This window comes from Dermacentor albipictus, unplaced genomic scaffold (assembly GCF_038994185.2).
Source record: "Dermacentor albipictus isolate Rhodes 1998 colony unplaced genomic scaffold, USDA_Dalb.pri_finalv2 scaffold_64, whole genome shotgun sequence".
Taxonomy (NCBI): domain Eukaryota; kingdom Metazoa; phylum Arthropoda; class Arachnida; order Ixodida; family Ixodidae; genus Dermacentor; species Dermacentor albipictus.
Genome location: NW_027225618.1, coordinates 162,057 through 177,865, shown reverse-complemented (window position 1 = coordinate 177,865; position 15,809 = coordinate 162,057). Strand labels below are relative to the sequence as shown.

Genomic DNA, 15,809 nt, shown 5'->3' with positions numbered 1-15,809 from the left:
CATTTCTGTTCAAGGTACTTAAGGACTGAGTCACTAACTGTGATAGAGAGCATAGAACTCTTGATGCGTCGGCGGTATTCACAGTAGATTTTCTCTTCTCTTAATCTTGCCCCCCCCCCCCCCTTTTACCTTTCGCAAGTTCAGGGTAGCCAAACGGGCTCATTGTAGGGTAACCTCAATGCCTATCACTTACCATATCTTTTTCTCAGGCGCAGAATAAAGGTGTACTTCGTGCCTAAAATGCTGCCTTAAAATTTAGTGCACTATTCACAGGCAAGTGTTGCTCATGCACCTCAATATGCGAGACTGGAACGACGCCTCTATTTCTTGCAAGAAGGAAGGAGGGGCTTCTCAATAAATGTAGCCTAAATCAATTCTGTGCTGAAGTTGGCGCTTTGGTCAAGCCAATTTCAACTTGTCTTTCGTAGAATGCAAGGCCACACGAGTTAAATAGAATCGGCAAGTCATCAACATAAATGGATTAAAGCATACGTTGTGAAATAAATGATTGTGCTAAATTCATTTTTCGCAACAACAATGATACAAATAAGTCGCTTACACCCTGGTAACCCAGTATTCTCGATGAAGGACCTGTACGGAATATTGCCAGCACTAATATTCTACGTTAGGTTTGATAAACAACTTTCTACCACATTAAGCATGCTGCCTCGAAATGCCCGTTTTCGAGATCTGTCGCAAACTTCCGTAAGGCCAGGTGGGGCGTCAAGCGTTTGTGACATCAAGAAACAATGACTGAAAGAACCGTCTTTAAGCAAAAGCTTTACTGATGTAAGACATAATCCGCATGAGGTGGTCAGTTGTAGGTCGGCTGTCTTTAAAGCATCGTTCATAAACGTCAAGTAGTACGTTTCGTTCAAGAAAGTAATAGCCCACGATTAATCCTCTTTTGTAATAGATTAAGCGAGCAGTTTCATGACGCCATAAGCCACTAACTTGCCATAGAAGATGTATCCTAGCCCTGTTTCAAGATGGAGACATAAATAACCTTATTCAGTGCTATGTCAATTTATATTGTTGCCCACATGGTGTTCAAAACTGGTGATAGAACAACTTGCGTATCAGCCTGAATGTGTTTTATTATTGCGTACATAGTCTGACCATTTCCCGGAGCAGACATCTCCCGAGGTATTTAGGACGTTCCACTCTAGGTAGGGCATGAGTGTATATAACGTTATGTTGATGTCTTTCGTGGAGAATGATTTACCTCAAGCAGAAAAGTTTCGGCTCGTTCTCAATAAAGAGGCAGCCACAGGAGAAAAAATTACAGCGAGAATCACGCCAAAGGGGGCTATGTGCATTTTCGTCTAAATATACTATGTGGAATTCGGGAAGTTCATCTGTAAGGCTCGGAAACTGTTTCGCGAATTTGGTGGTTAGGAGGTATGCAAATGGAAGTGACTTTGACCAGCCTGTCGAGCAGCAGTTTTCGGACAGCAACAGTTTCAAAGGTCGTTCGGAGTTGTAATTGATGGCTGGGAATTTATTTGCTAATATAGCCACACAACCCGACGAAGTGAGACCATCGTCGCGGCCTCTCTTAAAAATGACATTGCCTAGGAAAGTGTGTGTGTAGATATTACGTGTATTTCCTGAACAGACAGAGCTTTTAAGGATTGATAAATTATGGGGTCTTACGTGCCATAGACACGATTTGATTATGAGGGGCGCCGTAGTAGGGAACTCGGGAATAATTTGGTCTACCAGGGGCTCCTTAACGTGCACCTAAATCTGAGCACACGGGTGTTTTCTCATTTCGCCCCTATCAAAATGCAGCAGCCGTGTTAACAACTTGATTCGCGATCTCGTGCTTAGCAGCCGAACACCATAGCCACTAAGCAAACACAGCGGTTCGCAGCACTTATGCACTAAGTTTCTAAATAAGTTGTTTGACATCATCTAAATTGTGTAGAAGTCTCTTTACATTCCTTTGCAATGTTAGTGTGTTCATATTGCAGAATACATTTGTGCTGCCTGTCTAATATAAGACTGCTAACTTAGCTTACAGAGTCCTTTTGGTTCTATATGACGCAGGGTTACTGTGGGTTATACGGTTCGAAGTGAAACGGTGGTGCCGTTCGACTAGGAATCGTGTTCAGCGCCCTTCTTGAAAGCGGTGGTTTGGCAACGCCTCGCCTGGAGTGACAGTATCTTTAAATGCCACAAACCTAGAATTTGATGAGGTTTTGTTGGATGGTGGTGCAACGCTGGCTGCACCCGCCGAAGGGGCTTGTTGCCCAACATTAGGCACACTCTTCGTGGGCAAGGCTGCTGCGGCACTGTCCCTTTATGCACCGCATCAGCATATCCTATGGTATGGAGAAATGAGCCGTCTTCTTGCGTCCTTGACGCGTATTCACGCGTCTTTGAAACCTCTTCACACGTCTTAGAAGTAGACGTTTTCTTTTGCTCTTACAGTTGTGATCCATTTTTCTATTTTCTATGTGGCATAAAATCGGGAGTGAGAGGCCCGGTCACCGTCGCAGTTCGCCCACTGGCTGGGTTGCTTTATGTCAAGAAATATTTTGAAATGGTGGCTCACCTCACGCTGTCTTTCGTAGTAGACGATAATTTCTCGATGCCAGCTTGGCTCGTTCTGGGCCAGGCGTGATCGGCACTAGCGGTGGACACAACAGGTGCGTAGTTGGTGGTTCCGCTGTCAGTGGCATCTGCACCGTCCGAGAAAACAGCAGAGGTGGTTACCCGTCACTTTGCAGAGGTCATTCAAAGAGCATGAAAAATAAACGGTGGCATGCAAAACGTTTTAGTTGGGCTTTAGGGCTAGGGAAGACTGGCTGCTGTGTTGGCGTGTGCAGTTCGCTTTTTCTTTCCGGAATTCTGGAATTCGGAACTCAGTGCACGAAATAATTCACATTGACGTAAAAGACTATCGCGTTGAAATTAATGGAATGCTAATTTTTCTAAAAATATATACGCTGCAAACAATACAGCAGAATAAGACACGGCCATTTTCAATGCGAAAGACGACAGGTCGTGTTCTTTCACTGCGCTACAAAGGTCAAACCTACTTTTCCAATTTCAAGCAAGAGGTGTGTTCGATGCTTCATTAAGGTCGCAAAGAAACGTATGTTAATTTCAATAAGCAGGCTTTGGCACCCGCCAAACTTCCCTTTACCAAGGAGGACGCCCCTCGTTATTGCAAAGCTGCTTAGTTAGCAACGCGCAAAAGGAAACTTCAGCTCGGAGGCTTCTGTCTAAGTGCGTGGGAGCAGGGATATTGTTTTTCTCGGTCCCGCTTGCACCAGATTTGATGCAGGCCATCGAATGTGAAAAACAAAGGATGAAATCTTGTAACTCCCATAAACTAACCTATTGTTGAGACGGTGAGTGTCTATACAAAAAGTATTGAATGCGCTAAAATTTGTAAACAAAGAGTATGAAGCTTGCAACTGTGTAATTGGGCCATAAAAACGAAATGACAATTCTGGAAAGTAAATTGACTAATACCCGTAAATTGAGAAAAATGATACACAGCGGTCTGAACTTTACCACAATGATGTAGCTAGGACTTTTGAAAAATGCCCGGAAACATTTGTCATTCATAAAGCAAACTCGGCCTGCTATGCTTGTTTTAGGATGGGAGTTACTAAATTGTGTAAGTTGTGTTTCAAATTTTGGGGAACTTGCCAATTTCCGGGAATTCCTAAGCCTAAGAGCTGTTACTAAAAGCCTTTTGGCATTTTACATGTTGAGCATGACAATTTCAAATGTTCGCCGAGCCGAAGCTTCCTACTAAAAAGAAAATTGTTTCGAAAGCATGGGGGCTGCAGTGCAAGGATGACTGCCGAATAGTGTCATGAACTCGGATGTTGGCACTTTACTATTGTACCCGATATCCACTACCTTATATAGATGAACGGGTTTTGTGCATGGGTGCAGCTGCAGGTTCTGCATACCGCCTATTCATTGTTTGCAGTAGACAGCCTGATCGGGTCGTGGACGAAGAAAAGGTGACAGAACAAATCTAAAAACTCCATTCATGCTTGAATAGCCAGGAAAACTATGTCATGATAATATAAACGCCAGCTTCAACGCATAGAGAACAATTCTTCAAGATCCTGGCCATCCTATGCATATGTTTACTTACGTCTGTAGCTGAAGTTCCTAGGAATGCATTTACAGTTAGCCATGCATGATTAGCAACTAATTGCAAACAAATATGGCTCTTATCCACTGCACGCCTTCGAGACCTATCACAATGATTAAAATAGGCCACACAATGCGCATATGTGAGGGTCGTGTTGCGGGCATACGATAAGATGAGAATGACTTGCAGAATTACAAGCTGACAGGGCAGTATCGTTGGATAAAGTAACCGCTGCAATCTCGCCACACTCCGGTAAACATAACGACCGCGTGTTTTCCAGAATACTAATAAGGTGTGGCTGGTTTTTCGTAAGGTAGACAGAGAGCTGTCTTAAAGGTCCTCACACAAGGTTTGGCTGTTGTAAATACACAAGCACGGCTCGTAATTTAAAAGGTGTCTACCACGTGTGAAACGTATAAGCGGCTGCTTGGAAGGAAACAGTTGCAAACAGTTGGCCACGTGCCCTTCATCTGGAAGAGGTCGCGGAAGAGGTCGCGGAAGAGGTCGCTGAGCAAGAGGTCGCGGGATCGAGTGCCGGCGACGGCAGTCCCATTCCGATGGGGGTGAAATGCGAAAACACCTGTGTACTTAGATTTAGGTTAACGTTAAAGAACCCCAGGTGGTCAAAATTTCCGGAGTCCTCCACTACGGCGTGCCTCATAATCACAAAGTGGCCTTGCCACGTAAAACGCCATAATTTTTGTTTCATCTGGAAGGAGCGCCGGTTTGAGAGAGCTGGTCAAAATCCCGCTAACAAATGTATCTGTGTAATGCTAACTGCTTACAACAACACTGACTACTGCACGAGAATTAGGTTGATCATCCAACGACGGAATACAAAACAAATAGATGTGTCGTACGAAAAAAAAAAAACCTATCGGAATATATAATAGAGCAGGGGCTCGTCACGTTAACATGACGTAGGCCCTTTGCGGAGAAGGCAAAGAAGCAACACCGCTTGAGGATAACATTCGAGGCAGAGAGGGAGATTGTCTGGAAGCAGTAACACTAGCCTGCTGACGGCACAGTAGCACGACAGCTCGATGTCATCTACCCTCTCCCATAACGAATGCACTTAAATAATTGTATTACCGAAACACTCCCTTGACGGCGCATTGGCAATTTACTGCCTTTAATTTAAATTTGCAATGGCGCCCGGTAAGAGGCCCTTCAACGACAGGATCCTCAAGCAAGCATTTAACGTGAAGAATAAAACATGCGGTTGGCTTGCTACGCATTGGTAAGTTCGTTACTCTGGCCCCATTCCAACACGACATCCAAGACATATCGAGAAGCGTTCATTGCCTTTACGAATGAATTCATCGTGTTGAAAATGAATTGATTCGAAACTTGAGGCACGTAGAATACGCGTAGTGTTGACTCTGTTAGCACTCAACTCATCTGCATGAATTTCACACTACGACTGCACATCAGCAACTGACTTGGGGACGCTAGTAAGGCGTCCGTATGACCTATAAATGCACCGCCATCAGGATCGATTGAAACGATGCCTCCTCTGTTAGATGTTAAGCATCTTCGCGAGTGGTGCGGATGGTTAAAGGCCATGCCATACGTACCATTGACGTCAGTGGCATTGGTCTGGCGCTTCCATGCCTTCAACGCGTCATTGATGTACTCGTCAATATACCTGAAATGAGACATACATATTGGCTTTGGCCGGTGCTCCTAGTTACGGCAGAATATACCTGGACATTGTTTTTGCCAAGCAGAATTTGGAACAAGAGAAGTGCTTCTTTGTTAATGAAGGTAAAACCTGTAATGTATCATTTTATGAGAAGCATAACTTCCTGGATGGCATAGGTGAACGGCGCACTCTTAAATTGCGTAATTGCTTAAATCATGACATGAAGCATGAAATATGGGAAAACAACGAATGATGCTAGAACCAAGACAAGAAGATGCTAAGTTGCAAGATTACGATATAATTATGTAGTGCCATCCCCTCCAAGGTGACCATTTGAGACTACCTGCGTATAGCTCTACGATGTCATGCGAGTCAACTGGAAAGCGTTAGTCATACCTATTGTGACAGGATGACCACACCATGAGTAGCATGCGGAAATGGTGGGTGAGAGCTTAAAATTATGCTTTGGGTAACGCATGGTTATGTTAGGTTTGGCTGCATTATATTAGCTCTCGTACAAGGGCCGTGCCAGTCGGCCAAATCAGTCACCCAGCCGCGTCCGCAACAGCTGTGCCAGCGTGCGACCACACATCTTAAGATTTGCAGTCGGCAACTGTTCTCGCCATTTCACGATAACTTTCGCACGCTCTGCCAACGCGGCCGTTCGCAGTTGTGCCAAAATGACATGGCCGTCGCGGCGTCCCGGTAGTGCTTTCCGATTTGCCTTAACCATTCCTACAAATGAACATGGCGTTCACTTTAAAGACATATGGCGTTTTTCTTTAGGCACATCTTTTATATTTCCTGAAAAACAAGTAACAACGAAAAGTTCAGTAGTGTTCTCACTTACTCACACATATCTTGCGTGTTTAGCAAATGGCACTATTTGTGGGATGATTCGTTGGGCTCCTGGAGTACGCTCACTCGACAGCCAACGGAAGTGTGACCTACTGTTTCATTTATTTATATCCTTGTGTTTCACGTTTCAAAAGCCTGATTTTGCAATGACGAACACTTGGATGGATCACGGAATTTAATTTCACCCCCTGGGTTTCGGTAATGCGCACGTAAATACAAGTTACGGAGCTTTCTTACGTTTCACAATGTCTGGTGAAATGCCACTGCGCCTGGAATATGGCCCGTGATGTCGAGCTAAGCAGCTTAACATCCAAGCCAGTGGGCTACTGCTACAAGTGTGCGTTGATCAAACGCAAGCTAAATTACACACACACACAATATATATATATATATATATATATATATATATATATATATATATATATATATATATATATATATATATATATATATATATATATATATATATTCTGTCCTTATTCTGTTCCGGGTGCATGTTCTTTGGTATGGGAGGTATTACCAATATTTCCTTCGTCTCTCTCGGGATGTCCAACTTGACATCGTGCTGAAAGTGGTAACCTATGTCTAATCTCTCTAGGATGTGTCTGCCTGCTCTAGTCAGAGCGGCGTTCATATTGTGCCCTACATTGCGCTTCAATGAGCTCGTCTATCGTGTTGTGTAGGCCTAATTGCAGCAACTTGTCCGTGCTGGTGCTGATCGGTAGTCCTATGGCTAGTTTGTTTGTTTTCCGAATGAGGCATTCTAGTTTGATCTTTTCCACGGCCTGCCATTTTAAGTACGGTGCCACGTATGCTATTCTACTTATTACGAAGGCCTGTATTAACCTTATCGTGTTTTCCTCTTTCATCCTGCTATGTTCATTTGTTATCCTTCTGATTAGCCTCATGATTTGCGCTACAGTTCCCTCCAGTCTTCTGAGGGTTTCTCTGTTGTTGCCCTTGGCTTCAATGATGAGCCCCAACCCCTCGATCCTATCGACCTTGGGTATGGGTTTCCCTTCGGCCGTTTTTAACTGTTTCTCCTCTCTATGGGTGAGATCGTCCCTGTAGTTGCCTGGTTTGCGACCTCTGCGAGTCAGCCAAGTTATGTTTTTTTTGCACAGCAAACCATTATGAAAAGTAAACAGCATTGTTCCTGCTGACTGACATGCGGCTGCCCGTAGGGGTTTCAAGGTAAGGTCGCAAAGTTGCTCGCTCTCGAAGGTACCCAGGTCTGGAAAGTCGAATAGATGGAAACTAGGTAGTCATCGAAGTCATTATGCTCAGCTTTAGCGTGTGGCAAAGGGAGACGGGATAGGCAATCATCATCTGTGTAACAGCGTCCGCCTTTCTAGTTAGCGGAAAAGCTGCACTCTTGAAGGTGCAAAGCCCAACGGGCCAACCAGCCTGACGGGTCACGCAGCCGGGTGAATGAGTGAATGATGGTCAGTCACTATCATGAATGCGTGGCCACGTAGATACGGGCGGAACATCTGAATGGCGAAGACGACTGCTAGACACTCGAGTTTAGTAACAGTGTAGTTTGTCTCCGCTATTGTAAGTGCTCGACTAGCGTAGACAATCAAATCCTCAAGGCCACTGCAGAGCTGAAAAATCACAGTGCCAACACCCACATCGCTGGCGTCAGTATGCAGCTCAGTTGACGCCTCCAGATCAAAATGCCGTAGAACCGGTCCAGAAGTCAACAAAAATTCCAGCTGTTGAAACGCCGACTCGCACTTAGCAGTCCTCATTGCAAGTATTTGTGAAGGAGTGAGTGAGAAGGAGTGACGTGAGCGGAGAGGGTAGCTGTGCGAAATTCGTGATCAAGCGCCGGAAATATGAGCAAAAGCCCAAAAGCTTCGCAGATCTGTGGCCATGTGTGGCTGTTGGAAGTCGCGAACCACTGCTATCTTTTCGTGGTCTGGTGGTATGCCGTCTTTGTCGACCAGAAAGCGTAATACGAGGGCTTCACGCTCACCGAGATGACATTTCTTCGAGTTTAAAATAAGGCCAGCTTGCTGGATACAGTCAAAAACACCGACAGGCGCTGATTGTGCTCGTGAAATGTCCGGTCGTAGGTAATGACGTCGCCTAAATAGCACATGCAAATTTCCCATTTGAGTCCATGGAGTACGTTATCCATAAATCGCTCGAATGTCGCTGGAGCGTTGCATAGGCCAAAGGGAATAACGTTGAACTCAAAGGGGCCGTCAGTTGTGACGAAGGCGGTCTTCTTGTCTGAGGGGTGCATGGGAATTTGCCAATATCCTGACCGTAAATCAACAAGAGAAATACGACGCGGACTGGAGGCAGTCAATGGCGTCGTCCATTCGTGGCACGGGGCACACGTCATTCTTTGTTACGGTGTTTAGGCGGTGATAGTCCACACAGAATCTCAACGAGTTTTTTTTTTACTAGGGTCCCAGGAGCAGCTCAAGGTCTATATAATTCCTGGATCACTCCTTTCTGTAACATTTCTTTGACCTGCTCGGCGACAATTTTTCTCTCTGAAGGTGAAACGCGGTAGGGCTTGTGACGAATTGGCGTCGCTTGCCGTGTATGGAAGTGGTGTTGCATACGAGACGCTGGAGGTGTATGGGACGCTCGTTGGCCTTGAGAAAATCAAACAATGTGGCGTAGTGAGCGAGCACTCCTTCAAGCAGACACTGCTCACTAGAAGACAGCATTGTCTTCCTCACCATTGTCAGCGTCGAATGTTCCGACGCTGACAATGGCTTGCTCGTCAATACTTCCCAGTTTAAGTCCTAGCGGCAATCTTATCGATTGGGTTGAAACATTCACTGTCCACAAACGAATACAACCATCAGTGGTGACAACGAGGGTGCGAGGGACTATCACATTTTTCTTGAGCGCATTGTCATAATCGGGCTCGGCTAAACCACAAAAACAACCTGTCCGAGAGCCAGAAATATGGACAGGTTCAAACATTCCCGCCTGCGGAGGCAAACACACATCTTGCGACACGTCGAGAACGTCGGCGGCATCACTGGTGTTATCTGTCATAGAAGTTTGCACGTCGCGGCGAAGAGAAATCGCCCCGCTTCCACAATCCAAAGTTTCCCCCCACTCACGCAAGATAATAATTCCTAAAATAATGTCATGCGTTGTACGTGCAAGCACAGTAAAGTCACTTCTAAAAGTCTGGTCCCCTATCGTAACTGAAACAGAACAAACCCCAAGTGGGCGTCACAAAATATATGGGGGTTTCTTCAAAGTTCAGCACGCAGGACCAGACATAACATACGCAGGAAGTAGACGACGAACTTTTAGGAAGACTTATTTAATGAACGTTTTCGGCTGGTGGAGCAGCCTTCCTCAGAGTACAGTAAGGTACTCTGACGTAAAGTACTCTGTATAGTACAGAGTACAGAGAGTACAGTAAAGTACTCTGACGAAAGCTGGTCCACCAGCCAAATGTACAGTAATAAGCCTTCCTAAAAGGTCGTCGTCCCTTTCCTGCGTCTATATATTCATATGGATAGATACTTTGATCGAAAAACAGGAGGCACTTCTCTTTATCATGGTCATAAACGGCCGCAGCCACACTGAATCGAAGTCTTCCTCGAAAACGCCCAATTCGATGTGCAAACAAATGTATAACTGTTAAAGTCTGTATTCCAGGTTGTTCCTGCGGCTGACAATATCCAACGAAACTTTCACAAGCGGGAATACTCACGCAGGGATATCGTCGCAAGTGCCTGAGGCTCCCTCGCCGCCTTCACGGCTTGTACCCGGGGTTGCTTCTTCGATGAAGGCAAACGCGGGAGGCGTTTGCCCACCGCTTCTTTGTTCAGTCATGCCTGGTGACGACGCTCCGGAGCACTAGCGTCTTTCTGAGACAGAACTTTGCTGAATGATCGCGCATGCGCAGTCTGTGCCAAGGATGAGAGAGCCAGTAAAACGGCGGGCACTTGGGCAACTCGAATGAAATCGTAAAACTCATCTGGAAAAAAAAGACGATAGAGTGCGCCATTATGTTGACGCTAAAGTATTAATATTTGAACACTAAACAAGGCGCCCCGGCGCCCTGTGCTGAATTGACACCAAATCATCAAAACAAACTTAAGCAAAGCCCACGCCTAGCCAAAAACCGTAGACACGAACATGTGTTTATTATTATTTGTTTCTTTCAGGAGTAGTGCTAATTCTTCTCGGGAGATATTGGCAGTCGTGACCAAATTAGTGAACAGACAGAATGAACAATAGGTGACCCAACGTTTATACGATGGCGAATCAGAAAGTCTTTTTCTCTATATAATTAGGCCAAATTACACCTGTAAATGTGAAGACAACATATGTGAAGTCAACATTGGCTTTATCCCTGGCTGTGTAGCTATTCGAGCGACGATTGACGTTAGACATCCAAGGCACGTATAAGTGATGCCAGTGCTCTCTATTAGCACAGTATCACTCCTGCTCGCTTCAGTGTGTTTTGGGTGTTACATAGAGCCTCCACGTAATGCTACAGGACAGTTTCTTGCGACAATGCCTCATCCCAAAAGTCTTTTCCACCCAACCATGTTCGAGGAACATATGCGTAAGCGCCCCGAGGCCGCTTCCACTCATACGGCTCAGATACCTCAGACCCTTCTTGCTGCCCTGGAAGGAAAATTATTTACCGAACGTAAACGATAGGTGTTCCGAACCGACAAGCGACGTTACTCGAATATAATAACATATTTCATCTACAACAACCAACGTGTAGTTCCTGCTGCACATGTGACCAGCTGGCACCACGTTACAGCGGTCACCGTTTTCGCTCCAAAAAGTAATATGGGTTGTGGGTGCCAGAATTTCCTTCTTCTAGTATGACAGGCCCTGTCGTCAATTTGCCTCGTTATCCACGAGGCACTGCTGCGTGAATTGCAAAGGTCCTGCGCAAGGAATGGACGTTTCTCATGTGTTTTCGCCACTTCATCATTTTACTAGACAATCCTAATCCCTCCATATGACCAGAGGAACATTCCTGAACGGAATTGCAAAATCTTTATGTTTGAACCGTGCAGACAGGACCACATTTCTCAACGATATCTTGCGGTGCAAGTTTAATGCTCGACATCCTCAGCTGCCGTAGGAAGGAAAATTTCAAAATCCGTGCGTACCTATCGCGTACAAGAGAAGAAATTTCTTGCGGCAAGCAGAGTTGATAGGACATTGAAGTTGACTACACGCAGGAATTCTGTACGTCACCCTCATGAAGTGAATCTACGCGCGTTGTTCTATGAGGTTGTTTGTCGGTAAGAACCAAACGATTGCATCAGTAAATGCCTTCTTCGGTGTTACAGCCTTCGGAGTTCCCTCAGACGACGAGCTTGCTCGGGTCATTGATTCACGTGATTCACGTTGATTGATCGTAAAAAAGCTAAAACAACGAAATACACCTGCAGTAAACGTTATCCTTCCAGAAAACTTCGTTGTTACTGGATCAATGACGCCTTGCACCTGCTTGTCAAATGATGGGCTTTCCCAGGAAGAGCTTACCTTTCAGACAAAGCATGCGTTCTCTGAAGTATGTAAAAGCAAGCTAAGTTTCCCTTTTTTTCAACTTTGTGCGCCTCAAATAGGGGCGCTTTATTTAGATTCATGTTTTGCCGATGCATTTACGGTGTTGAGAATCGAAGCATAATTCATCCGCACAGCTGTAACTTAAAGCTTGAAAGTATCTTGCGCCGCGCACGTGCGCACCCGGTGATGCCCATAAAAGTTATCTTCGCTAAACATTTGTTTTTTAGGTGGTAGCAAATCTTCATCGGAAGCAGTCTACAGTGATGTGCCAGCTTATGGTTAAAAACAGGCTAAGGAAAAAGAAATTACGCCCATCCAGTGCACATGTTGGCATTGTGTAAGGACAGGTGTGTGAAGGATGAAGTGTAAGACTGCAATGACAGTGTAACGTTGACTTCTTTTTTTCTCGGTTCATCCTTGCGCTTGTGGCGTAATGGAAACTGCACAACGTATGCGTGCGAGGTAACTTGAAGCACGTCCCTATTGGGTCACATTGCAGGAGCCACAATTAACAACAAATTCCGGAATGGTTCACCTAAATATCTTCAGTTCAAAAACAAAAAGACCACAATTGCATGGGCTCACCCTGAACTGTCTTTCGATGTGGTTTAGGCTTCGTGAATGCCTACTTGGCCTGTGCTTCGACCTATATTACTGCTCCTGGACATGTGAGACGTGTTTGTCATGTTTCTGTGTTTATCCGTGTCACACGCTACGAATCAAGAACATGCGCCAAACCGTGGACACCGAAGCCAGGTTGATATCCTTGGGAGTGATGACGCCATAGTCGTAAATTATGTTTCACACTCAGCACTAGTGAAGTGAGGTGATACATGAAATGATGAAATAAGTAATCAAGCTCTGACATGCCGCTCGGCGAATGCCCGAGGGGTCACGTCTGGCTAGTTAGGCCAACCGACGATGCCACCAAGACTCAAGGCCCGGCCACCAGCTGAGGAAGCGAGGCACCGGTGGGGCTAGCACCCCGGCCACCTGTCTCCATTGACCAAATCAGGACTTCGAATAAAGATTTCTCTCTCTCTATCACCATAATTCAATTCCAGGGTGCACGAATGATTGCTTAAAAGCCATGGTTGATTATTGCACAAGTACGCCAGTTGAAAACGCTCCATAATTAGTGTGCTGGAGGCAAGAGAAGTGTTCTTCGAAGATTAGAGAAGCTGTAATAGATCTTAAGGAAAAGTTGAAAATTGTGGAATTTAAGGCGTAGAGTTACACTCATGCTCGAAGTGTTTACCAAGATTATATGCATGATCTTCTAGGCTCCTGCCTCAGTCATTCATCAGGGTCTACGGATGAGTTTCCTGCCATTGGGAACTTGTTAGCCCATACCAGACGTGCATCTATTCTGTGCAGGACCTTATGCTAGAGAGAAGCTACCTCAGCTTGTTCTCTAGGTTGTCCTTGCGTCGTTCTATCCTTTGACTTACCTTCTTCAATTCGATAAAATTTTACTAGTTTGGGTACCGACCAAGTGTGCCCAATGCTTTGATTTGCTTTTCTCGCGTATCTTCTCAGACCTCATTTCCTCATTCTTGCATGTGTTTTATGGAATCAGTATTAGAAGTGCTAAAGTATGCTATTGCATCGTCCATGCTGTTTGCTTATCTAATAACGAATCAGACATGATTTTTTTTAAGTACGACCAGTTATCCGAAGCTAGCTTCAACGTAGGAATATGCCGAGGACAGGCGTGTTGCAGCATTAAAGTTGACGCTAGTCTGACGTGTTCATGACCTAAAAAGATATGAAATTCCTTTCCAAGTAGGGAAGAAGCCCAGACGGACCAAGTGCCTAATCAGCAGAACAATATTAATGAAGTGATACATTAAATAGATGCCCTCCTCTTTATTAATCACTCACCGTAGGTTACGAGAACTTGTTCCGTGAGCTTACCTTTGGCATCGCAGCGAGAGTCTCGCTACAAATAGTTGAACATTCACCACCAGCATTCACTCACCGGGCATAAAAAATTATTGCCAATAATACGCATTTTTCTTGAAGGTAAATAGAAGGAATTATAACCAATCTATCATTAAGAATTACTTGTAGTGACACTGATTCGAGGGGCTTTTAAGTTGTGGAATATAAGTGACAGACTTGTCTGCACAATTATTGCCGTAACAGCCAATGAGGCAAAGCCATAGTCGCGGTATCTTCAGATGCCTATCACCGGAAGTTTGATTGTTCAGAGTTTAAATGCCTCTCCTGGACTCATATATACCTTAAGCTTGTATTCAAATAACAGTTTAGTATGATCATCAAAGGGTTAATTAGCCCTCACGCATTGGAATACATTATCCGCAACGTCATAGTAGTACTGAAAAAAAGGAAAGAGTTCCACGCGTCACAGTAGAATTCAAGTTTGTGTTCCCTACCTTTTCTCTTCACCAATTCTTTTTTTTGGGGGGGGGGGCGATCAAGTGAACGATGCCGGCTATTCGGCACCAACCGCTCGAAAGTTGTGTGCCCGCTGAGTGCCCGCGCTTGCACGCTCTTCGCGCGTGTCTCTGGATTCACCTGGAGATGGGAGGTGATGTAGCCCGACGGTCCCGGAGTCGCCCAGCTCTCTTATAGAATGGGCGAAGATGATTTAACCAGTGCCACAGATCACACTGCCATACAGAGGCCGGGCAAGTGACGTTGGCCTTTGGGACCCCCCTCCCTTTGCTGGACCTCCCCCCAGATGACGCCAGCAATTAAGGCTACTTCAGCTGCATCGAAGAGAACATCTTAAGTAGTTCACGTGAGACTGTTATAGGGGCGTTTCCGAGTTCGTCGGAGCTTATTGTGTTTGAATTTTTCACCTCGGCGGGAGCACCAGGCGACGATGTTGCTGAGTGCGCTATTCCAACGTCTTTTCAATACCCGTGACTTCCGTTAGGAATATTGGAATGGTTTTGGCTGGTTCACGTATCCATCCTGTGTAAACCATTTGTTTAAAACCTCGGACATTTGTGGGTCTGAATTTCTGCCCCGAGGGTCACGGTGTTCTCGTTCGGCATCCCTATTCAACTTCGGCTGGCTCCTTGGGCATGACGCTCGTGAATGTATGCAGAAATGCACTGTGAAACTGCAGCTCATCAAAGATTCAATTGTTAAACATAGTGGTTTTCCAAAGGTTTCCGGCCAGCTTTCCAGATCTCCAAATGGTGATCCGCTAATTATCGTTGGCTTCCTTGGCTTTGCAGCACACGTCACTGCGGGTGACACGGGCACACTCACTGTGGCATTTGTCGGGGTCATGATCGTCCTGGTCTTCTCGGGCAGAGGTCCGTACTAAAGCGGCAGGCGTAGTCTGCGGCTAGCTCGATCCTCCATGGCGATGTTGACAATGTTAACGCGACAGCATTAAGGAGCTCGTGTCGCAGAAAAGCTGGTGTCGTTGGTGTCTCTGTCGGCGGCGTTGGCCATGAGCGAAAAATCCCGGAAGGCAATTCATAAATAACAACTTCCGAAATGGGTTGGGTGGGAATCGAACCAGGGTCTCCATAATGTGAGAAGGAGACGCTAACACTCAGCGACGAGTTCGATGGCTCAAAGCGGGACAAAAGCGCGTCTAGTGAATGCTGCGTTGCCTTATAAACGTTCCGTAGAAAGTCATACGGCGGTTCATATCGGTTATTATGA

The 15,809-nt window shown here is 45.5% G+C and overlaps 2 protein-coding genes across 6 annotated transcripts in view; one reads left to right on the top strand and one right to left on the bottom strand.

Moving 5' to 3' along the window:
- LOC135919804 (uncharacterized) overlaps positions 1-10,589 on the bottom strand; it is a 52,966-nt gene extending 42,377 nt beyond the window's left edge. The window contains exons 1-3 of one of the 3 annotated variants that reach the window (XM_065453740.2): positions 10,330-10,589; positions 5,704-5,774; positions 2,561-2,687 (exon numbers count right to left, since the gene is read on the bottom strand). In XM_065453740.2, coding sequence (XP_065309812.1) covers positions 2,561-2,687; positions 5,704-5,774; positions 10,330-10,451 — 320 coding nt within the window. In that variant the 5' untranslated portion in view covers positions 10,452-10,589. The remainder of the gene's footprint in view (positions 1-2,560; positions 2,688-5,703; positions 5,775-10,329) is intronic. The other 2 variants (XM_065453739.2, XM_065453741.2) reach the window with 2 other exon arrangements.
- LOC139046653 (zinc finger protein 625-like) overlaps positions 1-15,809 on the top strand; it is a 272,993-nt gene that overhangs the window by 196,863 nt on the left and 60,321 nt on the right. The window lies entirely within an intron of this gene.